The sequence below is a fragment of the Sciurus vulgaris genome (genome assembly GCF_902686455.1).
Source record: "Sciurus vulgaris genome assembly, chromosome: 9".
Classification (NCBI taxonomy): Eukaryota; Metazoa; Chordata; class Mammalia; order Rodentia; family Sciuridae; genus Sciurus; species Sciurus vulgaris.
This window is the reverse complement of record NC_136469.1, coordinates 114,039,753-114,057,466: the sequence shown is the minus strand read 5'-3', so window position 1 is coordinate 114,057,466 and position 17,714 is coordinate 114,039,753. Positions and strand designations below refer to the sequence as shown.

The following is a 17,714-nucleotide window of genomic DNA, read 5'->3' as shown; positions in this document are numbered from 1 at the left end:
TTTGAGGCTATCGCAAATGGAGTTGTTTTCCTCATTTCCCTTTCAACTGTTTCATCGCTTGCGTATAAAAATGCTGTAGATTTAAGCGTGTTGATTTATAGCCTGCTATTTTGCTGAATTCATTGATGAGGTCTAGAAGTTTTCTGGAGGAGGTTTTTGGATCCTCTAAATATAGAATCATGTCATCCGCAAGTAGTGACAACTCAAGTTCCTCTTTTCCTATTCGTATCCCTTTAATGTCTTTAGTCTGCCTAATTGCTCTGGCTAGAGTTTCAAGGACAATGATGAATAGAAGTGGTGAGAGAGGACATCCCTGTCTTGTTCCCGTTTTTAAAGGGAATGGTTTCAGTTTTTCTCCATTAAGAATGATGTTGGCCATGGGCTTAGCATAAATAGCCTTTACAATGTTCAGGTATATTCCTACTATCCCTATTTTTTCTAGTGTTTTCAGCATGAAGGGGTTGTTGTATATTGTCAAATGCTTTTTCTGCGTCAATTGAAATAACCACATGATTCTTTTTTTTTTTTTTGAGATTTCTCACTTTAATTTGATTGACAATCATTGAGAATGCAAATAACAATAAACTCTGGTGAGGATGCAGGGTGAGGGAACTCTTTTGCAGACCATATGATTCTTATCCTTAAGTCTGTTGACATGATGGATTACGTTTATTGATTTACAGATGTTAAACCATCCTTGCATTCCAGGAATGAACCCCACTTGATCCTGGTGCACAATTTTCTTAATATGTTTTTGGATACGGTTTGCCAATATTTTGTTAAGGATCTTTGCATCTATATTCATCAAGGATATTGGTCTAAAATTTTCTTTCCTTGATGTGTCTTTTCCTGGTTTGGGTATGAGGGTGATATTAGCTTCATAGAATGAGTTCGGTAGGGTACCCTCCTTTTCTATTTCCTGGAATACTTTGAGAAGTATTGGAATGAGTTCCTCTTTGATGGTCTTGTAGAACTCAGCTGAGAATCCGTCTGGTCCTGGGCTTTTCTTCGATGGTAGATTTTTAATGACTTCTTCTATTTCATTGCTTGAAATTGATCTGTTTAAATTGTGTATGTCCTCCTGGTTCAGTTTGGGAGGAGCATATGACTCTAGAAATGTGTCAATATCTTCAGTAGTTTCTATTTTGTTGGAATACAGATTTTCAAAGTAGCTTCTCATTATGTTCTGTATCTCAGTGGTGTCTGTTGTGATATTCCCTTTTGCATCATGTATTTTAGTAATTTGAGTCTTCTCTCTCCTTCTCTTTGTTACTGTGGCTAAGGGTTTATCTATTTTGTTTACTTTTTCAAAGAACCACTTTTTGTTATGTCAATTTTTTGAATAGTTTCTTTTGTTTCAATTTCATCTCTGATTTTAATTATTTCCTGTCTTCTACTACTTTTGCTGTTATTCTGTTCTTCTTTTTCTAGGGCTTTGAGCTGTAATGTTAGGTCATTTAATTGTTGACTTTTCATTCTTTTCTGAATGCACTCCATGCAATGAATTTTCCTCTTAGTACCGCTTTCATAGTGTCTCAGAGATTTTGATATGTTGTATCATCGTCTCATTGATCTCTAAGAATTTTTTTAATCTCCTCCTGATGTTTTCTGTTATCCATGTTTCATTCAATAGCATATTATTTAGTCTCCAAGTGTTGGAGTAATTTCCCTTTTTTATTTTGTCATTGACTTCTACTCTCAGTCCATTATGATCTGATAGAACACAAGGCAGTATCTCTATTTTTTTGCATTTCCTAAGGGCTGCTTTGTGGCATATCATATGATCTATTTTCCAGAAGATTCCATGTGCTGCTGAGAAGAAAGTGTATCTGCTCGTAGATGGATGGAATATTCTATATATGTCTATTAAGTCTAGGTTATTGATTGTGTTACTGAGTTCTGTGGTTTCTTTGGTTGGATTTTGTTTGGAAGATCTATCTAGTGGTGACAGCAGTGCATTAAAGTCGCCCAGAATTATTGTGTTGTGGTCTATGTGATTCTTGAAATTGAGAAGGATTTGTTTGATGTACAGGGATGCACCATTGTTTGGGGCAAAAATATTTACTATCGTTATGTCTTCCTGATTTATGGTTCCCTTAAGCAGTATGAAATGTCCTTCTTTATCCCTTCTGACTAACTTTGGCTTGAAGTCCACTTTATCTGATATAAGGATGGAAACTCCTGCTTTTTTACTGGGTCCATGTGCGTGGTAGGTTTTTTCCCATCCTTTCACCTTTAGTCTGTGGATGTCTTTTTCTATGAGATAAGTCTCTTGCAGGCAGCATATTGTTGGGTCTTTCTTTTTAATCCATTCTGCCAGTCTATGTCTTTTGATTGATGAGTTTAGGCCATTAACTTTCAGGGTTATTATTGATAAATGATTTGTATTCCCAGTCATTTGGCTTATTTTTGGTTTTTAAGTTGGCTTGCTTTCTCCTTTGAGTGGTTTTTCTCTAAGGTAGTTCCTCCCTTTGCTGACCTCCATTGTTGTTTTTCATTTCCTCCTCATGGAGTATTTTTTGAGAACATTGTGTAGTGCAGGTTTTCTATTTGTAAATTCTTTTAACTTTTGTTTATCATGGAAGGATTTTATTTCATCTTCAAATCTGAAGGTTAGTTTTGCAGGGTATAGGATTCTTGGTTGGCAACCATGTTCTTTCAGAGCTTGAAATATGTTGGTCCAGGCACTTCTAGCTTTTAGAGTCTGGGTTGAGAAGTCTGCTGCTATCCGTATTGGTCTCCCCCTATATGTAATCTGATGCTTTTCTCTCGCGGCCTTCAAAATCCTATCTTTATTTTGAATGTTAGGCATTTTCATTATAATGTGTCTTGGTGTGGATCTGTTGTGATTCTGTGCATTTGGTGTTCTGTAAGCCTCTTGTATTTCACTTTCCATTTCATTCTTCAGATTTGGGAAATATTCTGATATTATTTCATTGAATAGGTTGTTCATTCCTTTGGTTTGTATCTCTGTGCCTTCCTCAATCCCAATAATTCTTAAATTTGGTCTTTTCATGATGTCCCATAGTTGTTGGAGATTCTGTTCATGATTTCTTACCATCTTCTCTGTTTGGGTGACTTTATTTTCAAGATTAAATATTTTGTCTTCATTGTCTGAGGTTCTGTCTTCCAAGTGTTCTAGTTTGTTGGTGATGCTTTCCATTGAGTTTTTTATTTGGTTTATTGTCTCCTTCATTTCAAGGATTTCTGTTTGATTTTTTTTTTTTTGAGACTCTCTATCTCTTTGTTGAAATGATCTTTTGCTTCCTGCACTTGCTCTTTCAGCTTATTGGTATTATCATTCATTGCCTGCATTTGCTCTCTTATCTCATCCTTTGCTTCGTGAATCATCTTACTCATTATAATCTGAAGTTCTTTTCTGACATTTCTTCTAACATACTGTCATTGGATTCTATTACTATAGAATCTAGATTTGTTTGGATCATTTTCTTCCCTTGTTTTTTCATGTTGTTCATGTATCTTCCCCTATAGCAGTGCAGATCTGGGGTATTGCAGATTTCCCCCTATAGGCTTATAGTGGCCCTATAGGTTTCCAAAACCCTTTCTTTAAGGGGAGATCAATATTAGCAGTGCCCAAATCAGACACTATGCAATCCTAGACCAAATAGCCCCTATGGGAACAATAACATCATGTAAATAAGGGAGAAAGCGACTCTGAGGGAACAGGTAAACAGAAGGAAAAGAAAGAAAGAAAGAAACGTAAAGGCATAAAAACTTAAATATTTTTTTAAAAGGAGAAAAAAGAAAATCTACTGTATAATAGTCATATACTAATGAATCCTTCCAGTATTCAGTAGCCTGATGTATGAGAGGTACCTGACAATGAGCTTCAAGACTCCAGCAGGCATCTCCCAATGGGATTGCCCCACCCAAAGATCGGAGCTACGGCGTCCAGGATTATCCAAGATGGCTGCTCTGGCTTCCAAATGTGTTGGCAAATGGGGAGCTGCAGCTCAGGGGTGGACGTGGTCAGCCGGAGGTCCTGGAGACAGGATGCAGTTGGTCCGGCAGTGGTCCTGGAGGTCGGGTGTGTTTGGTGTGGTTGTGGGATCCAGGAGGCCGGGTGCAATCAGTTGGTCTGGGGTCCCGGTGATAGGGCACAGTCAGTTGGTCTGGGGGTCCTGGCGGCAGGGAGCAGTCAGTCGATGTGAGGGCCTTAGAGGCAGGGAGTGGTCGGTCGGGCTGAGGGATCCTGGAGACGGGACTCGGTTAGTCTGGCCAGGGGTCCTACAGGGCCTGGCTGTTGTCTCAAAACGGTGGAAGCCACATGTAATCAAACATGCAGGTAATGTAACAGTGAACTTCCAGGCAGCAGCAGGCAGCTGGTTCTCCACTGGCGGTCTGCGGTCAATCTGCTGGCAGCTGTCCAATGATCGGGAGGTGAACCTTGAGCATTGGGTGATGGATAGGGGTAAGGCAGGCGATGGACAGGTGAGAGGCAGGCAAATGGCGGGTGATAGACGCCTGACAGTGAGCAATCTGCTCTCAAAAAAGGCGTCGATATGCTGGCAGATTCCAGGTGATCACAGCAGACAAATGGGGTAAAGAGCAGGGGATCGATAAGCAGCAAAAACTGCCTCACCGAGAAGAAACAGATATCCTCTGGCGTTGCAGAGCGACAAGGAATGCAAGGCCTCCTCTAGACCCCCATCTTGGATCCGCCCCCCCCCCCCCCCCCCCCCCCCCCCCCCGCTCTGTTTCTTAATTTGCTATTTTAACCCAAATATTTTTGAATGATTTTAATAGATCAGTTTTACTTCAAATCTCCTTTTAAACTTAAATTACACATAATTTCACAGGTTTCAAAAAGTTTAAAATAAAAACTTTTAATGAGAATCATGATATTTTATGGACATGACCTTAGTTTGTTTCAATGAAAACTAATTTCTTAGAGACTTCATTGTCCATTTGTGATTAATGATGTTCATTTCTGGTATTTTTCAGCATACCTTATTGATAAAGTCAAAATCAAAGGCTATTTTGCATTCAAACTCACTGAAGAAAAATCTAAACCCAGATTTGGATTCTTCACATCTGATTTCAAAGCTAAATCCTCCATACAATTTACAACCACCTGATCAGCAGCAGTGGCTTCCCTGCAGAGAACAGTAGTTCTAGATGTACTCAGACTCAAGGAAAAGCAGAGTGTGTTGCCTGCTCATTTCTCCTGCAGAAGAAACCCCTGATATTCTTTGGTGTTTGCTTCTTCTCCACCCTGGTTCTACTATTTCAATCACCATTTACATTCAGCGAAAGAGAAGAAAAATTTTGGAAAGCAAAGAACTTACAAAACATACCATTAAACAAGGCCACAAGAGAGTCCTTAGCTAAAGTGATCTGTCTTCACCAGCTTTCACTCCAGTTCTATATACTGGGAACTTACAGTATACCTGTATAGTGTAAGAAAGAAAACGATTTGAGATATAGTAGTAATCAAGGTGATGACAATCAATGTCTCTGCAGTGTGGTTTCCCTTAGGTACCTGACATCAGCAAATTCAGTTCTTGGAGCTGAAGAATAAGAAAGACTTCACCCTGACTATAAACTATAAAGATTACCTGGTAAATTGCTTAAGAAGTGTAATGCGTTGTTTTCCATCATTATTCTCTAGCTTCTCTAAATATCAATAGCATCTCATGGTTAAAAGTATTATTTTTAAAAAGTGAAAGTTTGTTTTATCAGAATCCATAGCAGAGATTTAAAACTATTCTTTAAACTGGATAGTCAGTGACATACTCTGTCACTTCTAACAAGGTGCTTGATTTGCCTGTAGGTCAGGGTGGTTCTCAAATGGAAAGCAAAAACTCAACAAGGTAAGCAGTGCTTGTCTATAGGTAGTTATGGCAGACTCTAAAGTGCCTCAATCTGTTTTCTCAAAAAACTATCAAGTATAAAAAAATCTAAATTCGTGAGGTAGGTTTTCTCCAAAAACATTATCAAGCATTTCTAAATATCTGAATTTTGAGCTCTCTCTCATTAGATTTCTGATTTTTAGAAAAATTCAACTTCCCATAACTCACCTCATGGAAAGATCACAGGATGAAGATTAAAAGTGGGGACTCAACTGTGAAGAAAGGTCACTTGGCCTGACTAGTATAGAAATTTTACCTTTAAATAAATTGGCATTGTTTCTTCTCCCCTGATTTTTGTGAAGTGAAAAACAAGATTTGTTATACTTAAGAAAGCTAAAAAGATGCCAAATTTTATTTATTGGTTATCAATAGGCAAAGTATCATATTATTTGATAAGACCTGCTCTTTCCCCTGAAGAATTTCACTGCTTTTCACATGCATAAAAGGTACAAAATGTGGCCATTTCTGGACCTAGTAATGTGACTCTTTAGATGAATCAAGTATTATTAGTCTAATGAGTTTTAAATTGTTTTATTTACTCCTTGTAAGGTAGGATTAAGTAAATTCTTGAATCTGAATTGAGAGTTTTTTTTTTAAATGAACTTGAATGTACACCAACATATGCCTATTCTTTTTTTAGATGAATCACTATTCAAATAACTCCCCTTATACACATTCTCTGGCCCCTCCAGGAATTTAGAGCCCAAGGAAAGTAGTTCCTTTCAAAATGCCTTAGTAGGAAAACTATCCTAAATTAAGGTTAGTTTGCATTATACTAGAACCACCTATTGTCAGAAGCCCAAATGTACATAATTGGATTCTAATTGATAACGAACAGCAGTTACGTTTCAAAGATGGGTAAAGATAAAATTGATTCACGCGGAATGCTTTAGTAATGGGCAATAAATTTGTAATGTGGCTAAATAAATCCAAATGGCAAAATACCTGCTTTTGTCTCTTCTTGCTCCCACAATACCCCACTCTCCCAATCTTCCTAGCTTTAAGCATGTTTTGCAAAGAATTTTCATTTTCCCTTTGAGAACTCACTGTGCCTAATGCTATGCCATAATTACAACTGGTCAATTGTTTATAACATGTTAACTATGTAGAAAAGCTAAGTAATTTAGAAGAATCCTTGGATGGGCTGCAGGCTAAGTGGTAGAGCACTTGCCTAGCATGCTCCAAACTTGAGGCCCTAGGTTCCATCCCTAGTACCCCACTCCACCCTCCAAAAAAACACTTGGCTTCTCCCTTTTTTGTGCCACATGGGCTCACCCTTGATCCAAGAGTTACAGTTGAAAATCTTTGGTGTCAACTGAACAATTCATTATCAACTCATCAACCTCTCTTTAACATCAAGTTGTTGAAAAAACTGTGTATTCAGCAATAGGAATAACAAAGATTTTCAGATTTTGCTTTCTAGTCTTTTAAATATTTTGTGCCCTGATTCAACTATCTTGTATTCATGATTTCTGAGTTTATTAACCACTTTTTAAAATTTCTCCAAGTCCTTTTTATATTTTGAGACAGGATTTCACTAAATCATCAAGACTGGCTTTGAACTTAAGATCCTCCTACCTCAGCTTCCTAATAGTTTGAGATTAAAGGCATGTACACCATGTCTGGCCCAACCTTCAATGTTTTTCAGTATTTACATTAGGTATTACTATTATTATTTTTTTGTGATGCTGGGAATTAAGTCCAGGGCCCTTGTGCATGCAAGGCAAGCACTATACCAACTGAGCTACATCCCCAACTCTACATTAGGTATCCTTAAAAGCATGTTCCCCCTTTTTCAAACTTACTTTGCGATAAACTCCCCCAAATAGGACAATTTCTTAGCTTAAAATTTGAGTCCTCCTTGCTCCCCACTTTGAAAAAACTTTAGGTAAATATTTAATCTGGCTCATGAGCTAAGCTTATTAAAATATTCAGGGTTTATAAAAAATTCAGTTTAAGTTGGGTACAATAACACACTTAACAGCTATTCAGGAGGTTTTAAAGCCGAAGAAATGCAAGCTCAAGGCCAGCCTGGGCAACTTAGACCCTGTCTCAAACAGCTCTTGCCTACCACACATGAGGATCAGAGTCCAATTCCCAGTACCCACAAAAAACAAAAACACCTCAATTTAAAACCATCAAAGTCAGTTGAAATTCTTGACAGCTCTTGGCAGGAGCAAATAGTTAAGATCTGTAAGCTTTTGAGACTAGTTACAGAAAAAAAAGTACCTTAAAACTTAACTTGCATTACATTTTGTATATTCAATAGAATCTTTCACTAAAATTTTGACATATGGAAATGTCTCACAACTATCTACACTGTTTAGTCTCTGGAAAATAAAGCTGATACGTTATATCTAAATGTCTAATTTTCAATGTTATTCCAAATAAATGGGTTTATGCTAAAAAATACCTTTAGCTAACATCCTGGTTGACAGAATTAGAGTGATTTTAACACTTAAGAGCTCTGCCCCAACTGGGTTGTTACTCTGGGAATGTGTATACATTAGTAAGATGTAGATACCTACACCTCACAGTCGGGAGAACACAGTGTTTTATCCATAGTAGACATGGAAATATTCCGTGGGGTTGAATGAGACTGTCACCCCACCCTAGTTTCGAGGAATTACTCCTTAGCTAAATCCAGTCTCCTAGTTACCAGTGAAGGTCATACCTAGCATCAGTTCACTCTTGGAGTAATCTTTATTTGCACATGTATTGGCATTTTCATTACTAAGGTCTCTATCTTACTATATTGCCACTTGGAAATTTTTCTCTTCACCCCTGAAACTGGTTTGAAAATTTCACCAATAAGTTCCACTCAGCAAATAATGACATACCATTTTTCTATAGACTTGAAATGAATCAGTGCAGAAGATTGCATCCTCTTAACAGTTACATTTTAACAGAATTAAGCATGTTACAATCAATACTCAACAAGGTAAACTGTAAAATGTTGATTAAAAATGTTATGCACAGGACTGAGGCTGGGGTTTAGTGGGGGACAACTTGCCTCCCACACATGAGGTAATTAATGGTTTTGATCCTCAGCACCATATAAAAATAATGTACTGTGTCCATCTACAACTAAAAATTTTTTTTAAAAATGCTGAGAGGATATCTGTTTCTTGGTGAGGCAGTCTTTGCAGCTTACCGATACCCTGCTGTTTACCCCATTTGTCTACTGTGATCACCTGCAGTCTGCCAGCACATTGACTACTTTTTTGAGTGCAGATTGCTCACTGTCTGGCACCTACCATCCACCATTTGTCTGCCTTTCACCTACCCATCACCCACTGACCCAGGATCACCTCCTAATTGTCCAGTAGAAGTCAGCAGACTGACCACAGACTGCCAGTGGAGCACCAGCTGCCTGCTGTTGCCTGGCAGTTCACTGTCACAGTACCTACAGGTTAGGTTACATGCAGTTGACACCATTTTGAGACAACAGCCAGGACTTGTAGGACCCTAGACGGACTGACTGCTCCCCGCCACCAGGACCAACTGATTGCACCCCTCTTCCAGGACCTATGCCTGAACAAACCGCACCCACCCTTTAGCCAACCATGGCCACACCCCAAGATGCAGCTCCCCCATTTGCCAACACGTTTGGAAGCCACAGTGGCCATCTTGGATATCCTGGAAGCTGTATCTTCCATCTTTAGGTGGGGAAAATCCCATCCTGAGATGCCTGCTGGAGACTTGAAGCTCACTGTCAGATACCTCATACATCAGGCTACTGAAGACCAGGAGGTTTGAATACTATATTACTGTTATAATGTAGATTTTTTTTCTCCTTATTGAAAAATTTTGTTTTTTATTTCTTTACTGTTCTTGCTCTCTTATCCTTTTCTTTACCTGTTCCCTGAGTCTCTTTTCTCCCTTTCCCCATGCTAACAACCAACTCTTTTGATTACACTCTCAATGATCTAGAACTTCTATACATTCTTTTCTTATCCCATTATCAGCTACATCCTACACCTCTCCACATCCTCTTTGTCCTCCATTACAAACTGCAGTCCTTAATGCAATTCTGTTTTCTTATACTGAAGATAATAATTGAACTCATTATTTATTATGACAATATCGTTAACGTCCTCATAGGGGTTATTTGGTTTCGAGTTGCATACTGTCTGAACTGGACACTACTAATATTGACCTCTCCCTTAAAGAAAAGGTTTTGGAAACCTATCAGGTCACTATAAGCCTATAGGGGGGAAACGGCAATACCCCAGATCTGCACTGCTAGAGGGGAAGATAACATGAACAACATGAAAAAACAAGGAAAGAAAACTGACCAAACAAACTTAGATTCTATATTAATAGAATCCAATGACAGTATAGTAGAAAAAGTGTCAGAAAAGGATTTCAGATTATGTATAATTAAAATGATTCGTGAAGCAAAGGATAAGAGCAAATGAGGGCAATGAATGATCATACCAATAAGCAGTTGAAAGAGCAACTGTACAAAGCAAAAAGCTCATATCAACAGAGAGATTCTTAAAAAAAAAAAAAAAAGCAAACGGAAATCCTTCAAATGAAGGAAACAATAAATCAAATAAAAAAACTCAATCTCAATGGAAAGCATCACCAACAGACTAGAACACTTGGAAGAGAGAACCTCAGATAATGAAGACAAAATGTTTAATCTTGAAAATAAAGTTGCCCAAACAGAGAACATGGTAAGAAATCATGAACAAAATCTCCAAGAATTATGGGACAATCATGAAAAGATCAAATTTAAGAATTATTGGGATTGAGGAAGGCACAGAGATACAAACCAAAGGAATGAACAACCTATTCAATGAAATAATAGCAGAAGATTTCCTAAGCCTGAAGAATGAAATGGAAAATCAAATACAAGAGGCTTACAGAACCAAATGCACAAAATCACAACAGATCCACACCAAGGCACATTATAATGAAAATGCCTAACATACAAAATAAAGATAAGATTTGAAGGCTGTGACAGAAAAGCATCAGATTACATATAGGGGGAAGCCAATACGGATATCAGCAGATTTGTCAGCCCAGACTCTAAAAGCTAGAAGGGCCTGGAACAACATATTTCAAGCTGTGAAAGAACATGGTTGCCAACCAAGAATCCTATACCCAGCAAAACTAACCTTCAGATTTCAAGATGAAATAAAATCCTTCCATGATAAACAAAAGTTAAAAGGATTTACAAATAGAAAGCCTGTGCTACAGAATAGTCTCAACAAAATATTCCAGGAGGAGGAAATGAAAAACAACAACGTAGGTCAGCAAAGGGAGGAACTACCTTAAAGGAAAAAACATTCAAAGGAGAAACCAAGTCAAGTTAAAAATCAAAAATAAGCCCAAATGACTGGGAATACAAATCATGTCTCAATAATAACCCTGAACTTTAATGGCCTAAACTCATCAATCAAAAGACACAGACTGACAGAATGGACTGAAGAGAAAGACCCAACATATGCCGCCTTCAAGAGACTCATCTCATAGAAAAAACACATCCACAGACTAAAGGTGAAAGGATGGGAAAACACCTACCACACACAGGCTCAGTAAAAAAGCAGGGATTTCCATTCTTATGTAAGACAAAGTGGACTTCAATCCTAAGTTAGTTAGAAGAGATAAAGAAGGACATTTCATACTGCTTAAGGGAACCATAAATCAGGAAGACATAATGATCGTAAATATTTATGCACCACACAACGGTGCATCCATGCACGTCAAACAAACCTTCTCAATGCCAGGAATCAAATAGACCACAACACAATAATTCTGGGTGACTTTAACAAACTGCTGTCACCACTGAATAGATCTTCCAAACAAAAACTAAGCAAAGAAAAGATAGAACTCAATAACACAATCAATAACTTAGACTTAACAAACATAATATAGAATATTCCTCCATCAACGAGCGAAATCACTTTTTTCTCAGCAGCACATGGAACCTTCTCGAAAATAGACCATATGTTATGCCACAAAGCACCCTTAGGAAATCCAAAAGAACAGAATACTGCCTTGTGTTCTATTAGACCATATGGAATGAAATTACAAATCAATGATAAAATAAAAACAGAAATTATTCCAACACCTGGAGATTAAATAATATGCTATTGAATGAAGCATGAATAACAAAACATCAGGGAGGATAAAAAAAATTTCTAGAGGCCAATGAGAACGACGATACAACATATCAAAATCTCTGGGACACTATGAAAGTGGTACTAAGAGGAAATTCATTATTGCATGGAGTGCACTCAAGAAAAGAATAAAAAGACAGCAACTAAATAACCTACATTATAGCTCAAAGACCTAGAAAAATAAGAAAATAACAGCAAATAGTAGGACAGGAAATCATTAAAATCAGAGCTGAAATCAATGAATTGAAACACAATTCAAAAATGACAAAACAAAAAGTTGGTTCTTTGAGAACTAAACAAATAGACAAACCCTTACCACACTAACAAAGAGGAGAGAGAAAACTCAAACTACTAAAAATTCGTGATGAAAAAGGAAATATCATGACAGACACCACTGAGATACAGAACATAATGAGAGCTACTTGAAAATCTGTATTCCAACAAAATAGAAACTACCGAAGACAACTGACAATTTTTAAGACTATGCTCCTCCCACACTGAACCAGGAGGAGAAAACAACTTAAACAGATCAACATCAAGCAATGAATAAAAGAAACCATCAAAAGCCTACCCACCAAGAAAAGCTCAGGCCCAGATGATTCTCAGCCAAGTTCTACAAGACTTCAAAGAATTCATTTTAATACTCCTCAAATTCTAAGAAATAGAAAAGGAGGAACCCTACCAAACTCATTCTATAAAGCTAATATCACCCTCATACCCAACCAGGAAAAGACATCAAGGAAAGAAAATTTTAGACCAATATCCTTGATGAATAAATTGCAAAGATCCTTAACAAAATCCCAGCAAACCATATCCAAAAACATAAGATAGTGCACCACGATCAAGAGGGGTTCATCCCAGAATGCAAGGTTGGTTCAACACCTTCATCAATAAATGTAATCCGTGTCAACAGACTTAAGGATAAGAATCATATGATTATTTGAATTGATGCAGAAACAGCGTTCGACAAAATACAACACCCCTTCATGCTCAAAACACTAGAAAAAATAGGGATAGTAGGAACATACCTGAACATTGTAAAGGCAATTTATTTTAAGCCCACAGCCAACATCATTCTTTTTTTTTTTTTTTTTTTTTTTTTTTTGTGGTGCTCTGGATTGAACCCAGGGCGTAGGCTTGCAAGGCAAGCACTTTACCAACTGAGCTATCTCCCAAGCCCCCAACATCATTCTTTTTTTTTTTTTAATTGTAAACAAATGGGATACATGCTGTTTCTCTTTGTACATGGAGTAAAGGCATACCATTTGTGTAATCATAAATTACATAATGTTGTTTGATTCATTCATTTTTTCCCTTCCCCCATACCTCCCACCACTCTATACACTCCTTCCTTCCTCCATTCTTGCCCCCTCCCTAACCCTAACTCTGACCCTAACACGAACCCCTCCCACCCCCCATTTTGTGTCATCATCAGCTTATCAGTGAGATCATTCGTCCTTTGGTTTTTTGAGATTGGCTTAGCTCACTTAGCATAATATTCTCCAATTTCATCCATTTGCCTGCAAATGCCATAATTTTATCATTCTTTATGGCTGAGTATATTCCATTGTATATATACCACAGTTTCTTTATCCATTCATCATTGAAGGACGTCTAGGTTGGTTCCACAATCTGACTATTGTGAATTGAACAGCTTGAACATTGATGGTGGCTTGTATCTCTGTACTATGCTGATTTTAAGTCCTTTGGGTATAGGCCGAGGAGTGGGATAGCTGGGACAAATGGTGGGTCCATTCCAAGTTTTCTAAGGAATCTCCACACTGCTTTCCACAGTGCTGCACTAATTTACAGCCTCACCAGAAATGTATGAGTGTACCTTTTTCCCCACATCCTCTCCAACACCTGTTGTTGCTTGTATTCTTGATAATCGCCATTCTAATGGGTGAGATGGAATCTTATGGTGGTTTTGATTTGCATTTCTCTTATTACTAGAGATGTCGAACATTTTTCCATATGTTTGTTGATTGCTTGTAGATCTTCTTCTGTGAAGTGTCTGTTCATTTCCTTAGCCCATTTGTCAATTGAGTTATTTGTATTCTTTGTGTAGAGTTTTTTGAGTTCTTTATAGATTCTGGAGATTAATGCTCTATCTGATATGATTGGCAAAGATTTTTCTCCCACTCTGTAGGCTCTTTCTTCACATTGCTGATAGTTTCCTTTACTGAGAGAAAGCTTTTTAGTTTGAATCTATCCCAGTTATTGCTTTTATTTCTTGTGCTATGGGAGTCCTGTTGAGGAAGTCTGGTCCTAAGCTGACATGTTGCAGATCTGGACCTACTTTTTCTTCTATAATCTGCAGGGTCTCTGGTCTGATTCCAAGATCCTTGATCCATTTGAGTTTAGTTTCATGCATGGTGAGAGATATGGGTTTAGTTTCATTCTGTTGCAATGGATTTCCAATTCTTCCAGCACCATTTGTTGAAGAGGCTATCTTTTCTCCATTGCATATTTTTTGGCACCTTTGTCTAGTATGAGAAAATTGTATTTATTTGGGTTTGTATCCATGTCCTCTATTCTGTACCATTGATCTACCTATTTTGGTACCAATACCATGCCATTTTTGTTACTATTGCTTTGTAGTATAGTTGAAGTTCTGGTATTGTGATACCCCAGCTTCATTTTTCCTGTGAAGGATTGCTTGCTTTAGCTATTCTGGGTTTCTTATTCTTCCAGATGAATTTCATGATTGCTTGCTCCATTTCTGTAAGGTACGTCATTGGGATTTTAATTGGAATTGCATTGAATCTGTATAGCACTTTTGGTAGTATGGCCATTTTGACAATATGAATCCTGCCTACCAAGAACATGGGAGATCTTTCCATCTTCCAAGGTTTCTTTAATTTCTTTCTTTAGTTTCTGTAGTTCTCATTCTATAGGTCTTTCACCTCTTTTGTTAGATTGATTCCCAAGTATTTATTTTTTCGAAGCTATTGTGAATGGGGTTGTTTTCCTAATTTTTCTTTCCAGAGATTCATCACGTATGTATAAAAATGCATTAGATTTATGAGCACTGATCTTATACCTGCTACTTTACTGAATTCACTTGTGAGTTCTAAAAGTTTTCTGGTGGAATTTCCTGGATCCTCTAAGTATATAATCATATCATCAGCAAATAGGGATAGTTTGAGTTCTCCTTTTCCTATATTTGTATCCCTCTAATTTCTTTTGGTCTAATTGCTCTGGCTAGAGTTTCAAGGAAGATATTGAATAGAAGTGGTGAAAGGGGGCATCCCTGCCTTGTTCCAGTTTTTAGGGGAATGCTTTGTTTTTCACCATTTAGAATGATATCAGCCATGGGCTTAGCATAGATGGCCTTTACAATGTTAAGGAATGTTCCCACTATCCCTATTTTTTCTAGTGTTTTGAGCATGAAGGAGTGCTGTATTTATCAAATGCTTTTTCTGCATCTATTGAAATAATCATGTGATTCTTGACTTTAAGTCTATTGATATGGTGAATTACATTTATTGATTTCCTGATGTTGAACCAACCTTGCATCCCTGGGATAAAACCCACTTGATCATGGTGCACTATCTTTTTAATATGTTTTATATGCGATTTGCTAAAATTTTGTTGAGAATTTTTGCGTCGATGTTCATCAAGGATATTGGTCTGAAATTTTCTTTCCTTGATGAGTCTCTGTCTGGTTTAGGTATCAGTGTGATATTGGCTTCATAGAATGAGTTTGGGAGGGTTCCCTCCTTTTCTATTTCATGGAATACCTTGAGAAGTATTGGAATGAGCTCTTCTTTAAAGGTTTTGTAGAACTCGGCTGAGAACCCATCTGGTCCTGGACTGTTCTTTGTTGATAGGCTTATGATGACTTCTTCTATTTCATTACTTGAAATTGGTCTATTTAAATTGTGTATGTCCTCCTCGTTCAGTTTAGGCAATTCATATGTCTCTGGAAACCTGTTTGTCTTCGAAATTTTCTATTTTGTTGGAGTATAGATTTTCAAAATACTTCTAATTATGTTTTGTATTTCAATCATGTCTGTTGTGATATGTCCTTGTTCATTCCGAATTTTAGTGATTGGGTTTTCTCTCATCTTCTCTGTTAGTGTGGGCAAGGGATTATCAATTTTGTTTATTTTTTCGAAGACCAACTATTTTCAATTTTTTTTTGTATTGTTTCTTTTATATCAATTTTGTTGATTTCAGCTCTGAGTTTAACTATTTCCTATCTTCTACTACTTTTGGTGTTGGTCTGTTCTTTTTCTAGGGCTTTGAGCTGTAGTGTTAGGTCGTTTATTTGTTGATTTTTACTTTTTATGAATGCGCTCCATGAAATAAATTTTCCTGTAAGTACTGCTTTCATAGTGTCCCTGAGATTTTGATATGTTTCTTTTTCTCATTACCTCTATGAATTTCTTAATTTCCTTCCTAATATCTTCTGTTATCCATTCATCATATAATAGCATAGTTTCATCTCCAGGTGTTGGAGTAGTTTCTGTTTTTACTCCGTCATTTATTTCTAATTTCAATCTATTATGATCTGATAGAATACAAGGTAGTGTCTCTATCTTCTTGTATTTGCTAACATTAGCTTTGTGGCATAATATATGGTCTATTTTAGAGAAGGATTCATGTGCTGCTGAGAAGAAAGTGTATTCGCTCTTGGCTGGATGGTATATTCTATAAATGTCTGTTGTCTAAATTATTGTGTTATTGAGATCTATGGTTTCATTTTTGTTTGGAAGATCTGTCCAGTGGTGAGAGAGGTGTGTTAAAATCACCTAGTATTGTGTTATGGTCTATTGGTTTCTGAGATTGAGAAGGATTTGTTTGACATACATGGATGCGGCACTGTTTGGGGCACAGATATTTATGATTGTTATGTCTTGCTGACTTATGCTTCCCTTAAGCAGCATGAAATGTCCTTCTTTATCCCTTCTAACTTTGGCTTGAAGTCCACATTATCTGAAATGAGGATGAATTAAAAGCAAGAATCAATAAATGGGATGGATTCGAACTAAAGTTTTTCTCAGCATAGGAAACATGAATGTGAAAAGTGAGCCTACCCAGTGGAAGAAAATCTTTTCCACACGCACTTCAGACAGCACTCATCTCTCAAGTTTATAAAGAACTTAAAAAATTTACACCCAAAATACAAAGATCCAATCAATAAATGGGCTAAGGAAATGGGCAGACACTTCACAGAAGATATACAGGTGATCAACGAACATATGAAAAAGTGCTCATCATCCCTAGTAATTAGAGAAATGCAAATTAAAACCACCCTAAGACTTCACCTAACTCCAATTAGAATGGCTATTATCAAGAACGCAAGCAATTATAAGTGTTGGCGTGGATATGGGGGAAAAGGCTCACTCGTACACTGCTGGAGTTGCAAATTGGTACAGCCACCCTGGAAAGCAATATGGAGATTCCTCAGAAAGCTTGGAATGGACCCACCATTTGACCCAGCTATCCCACTCCTTGGTTTTTACCCAAAGGACTTAAAATCAGCTTACTACAGTGATGCAGCCACACCAATGTTCATAGCAGCTCAGTTCACAATAGCTAGATTGCGGAACCAACCTAGATGCCCTTCAATTGACAAATGAAGAAACTGTGTACACACACACGCACGCACACACACACAATAGAATATTACTCGGCCATAAAGAATAAAATTATGGCATTTGCTGGTAAATGGATGAAGTTGGAAAATATCATGCTAAATGAA

At 37.3% G+C, this 17,714-nt stretch overlaps 1 protein-coding gene across 1 annotated transcript in view; it reads left to right on the top strand.

Moving 5' to 3' along the window:
• The window catches only part of KLB (klotho beta), a gene marked incomplete at its 3' end in the record, with an annotated part of 38,895 nt that extends 33,543 nt beyond the window's left edge, over positions 1–5,352 (top strand). The window contains 3 exon segments of the mRNA XM_079152805.1: positions 4,966–5,082; positions 5,085–5,318; positions 5,321–5,352. Coding sequence (XP_079008931.1) covers positions 4,966–5,082; positions 5,085–5,318; positions 5,321–5,352 — 383 coding nt within the window.
• Positions 5,353–17,714: the final 12,362 nt, after the last annotated feature.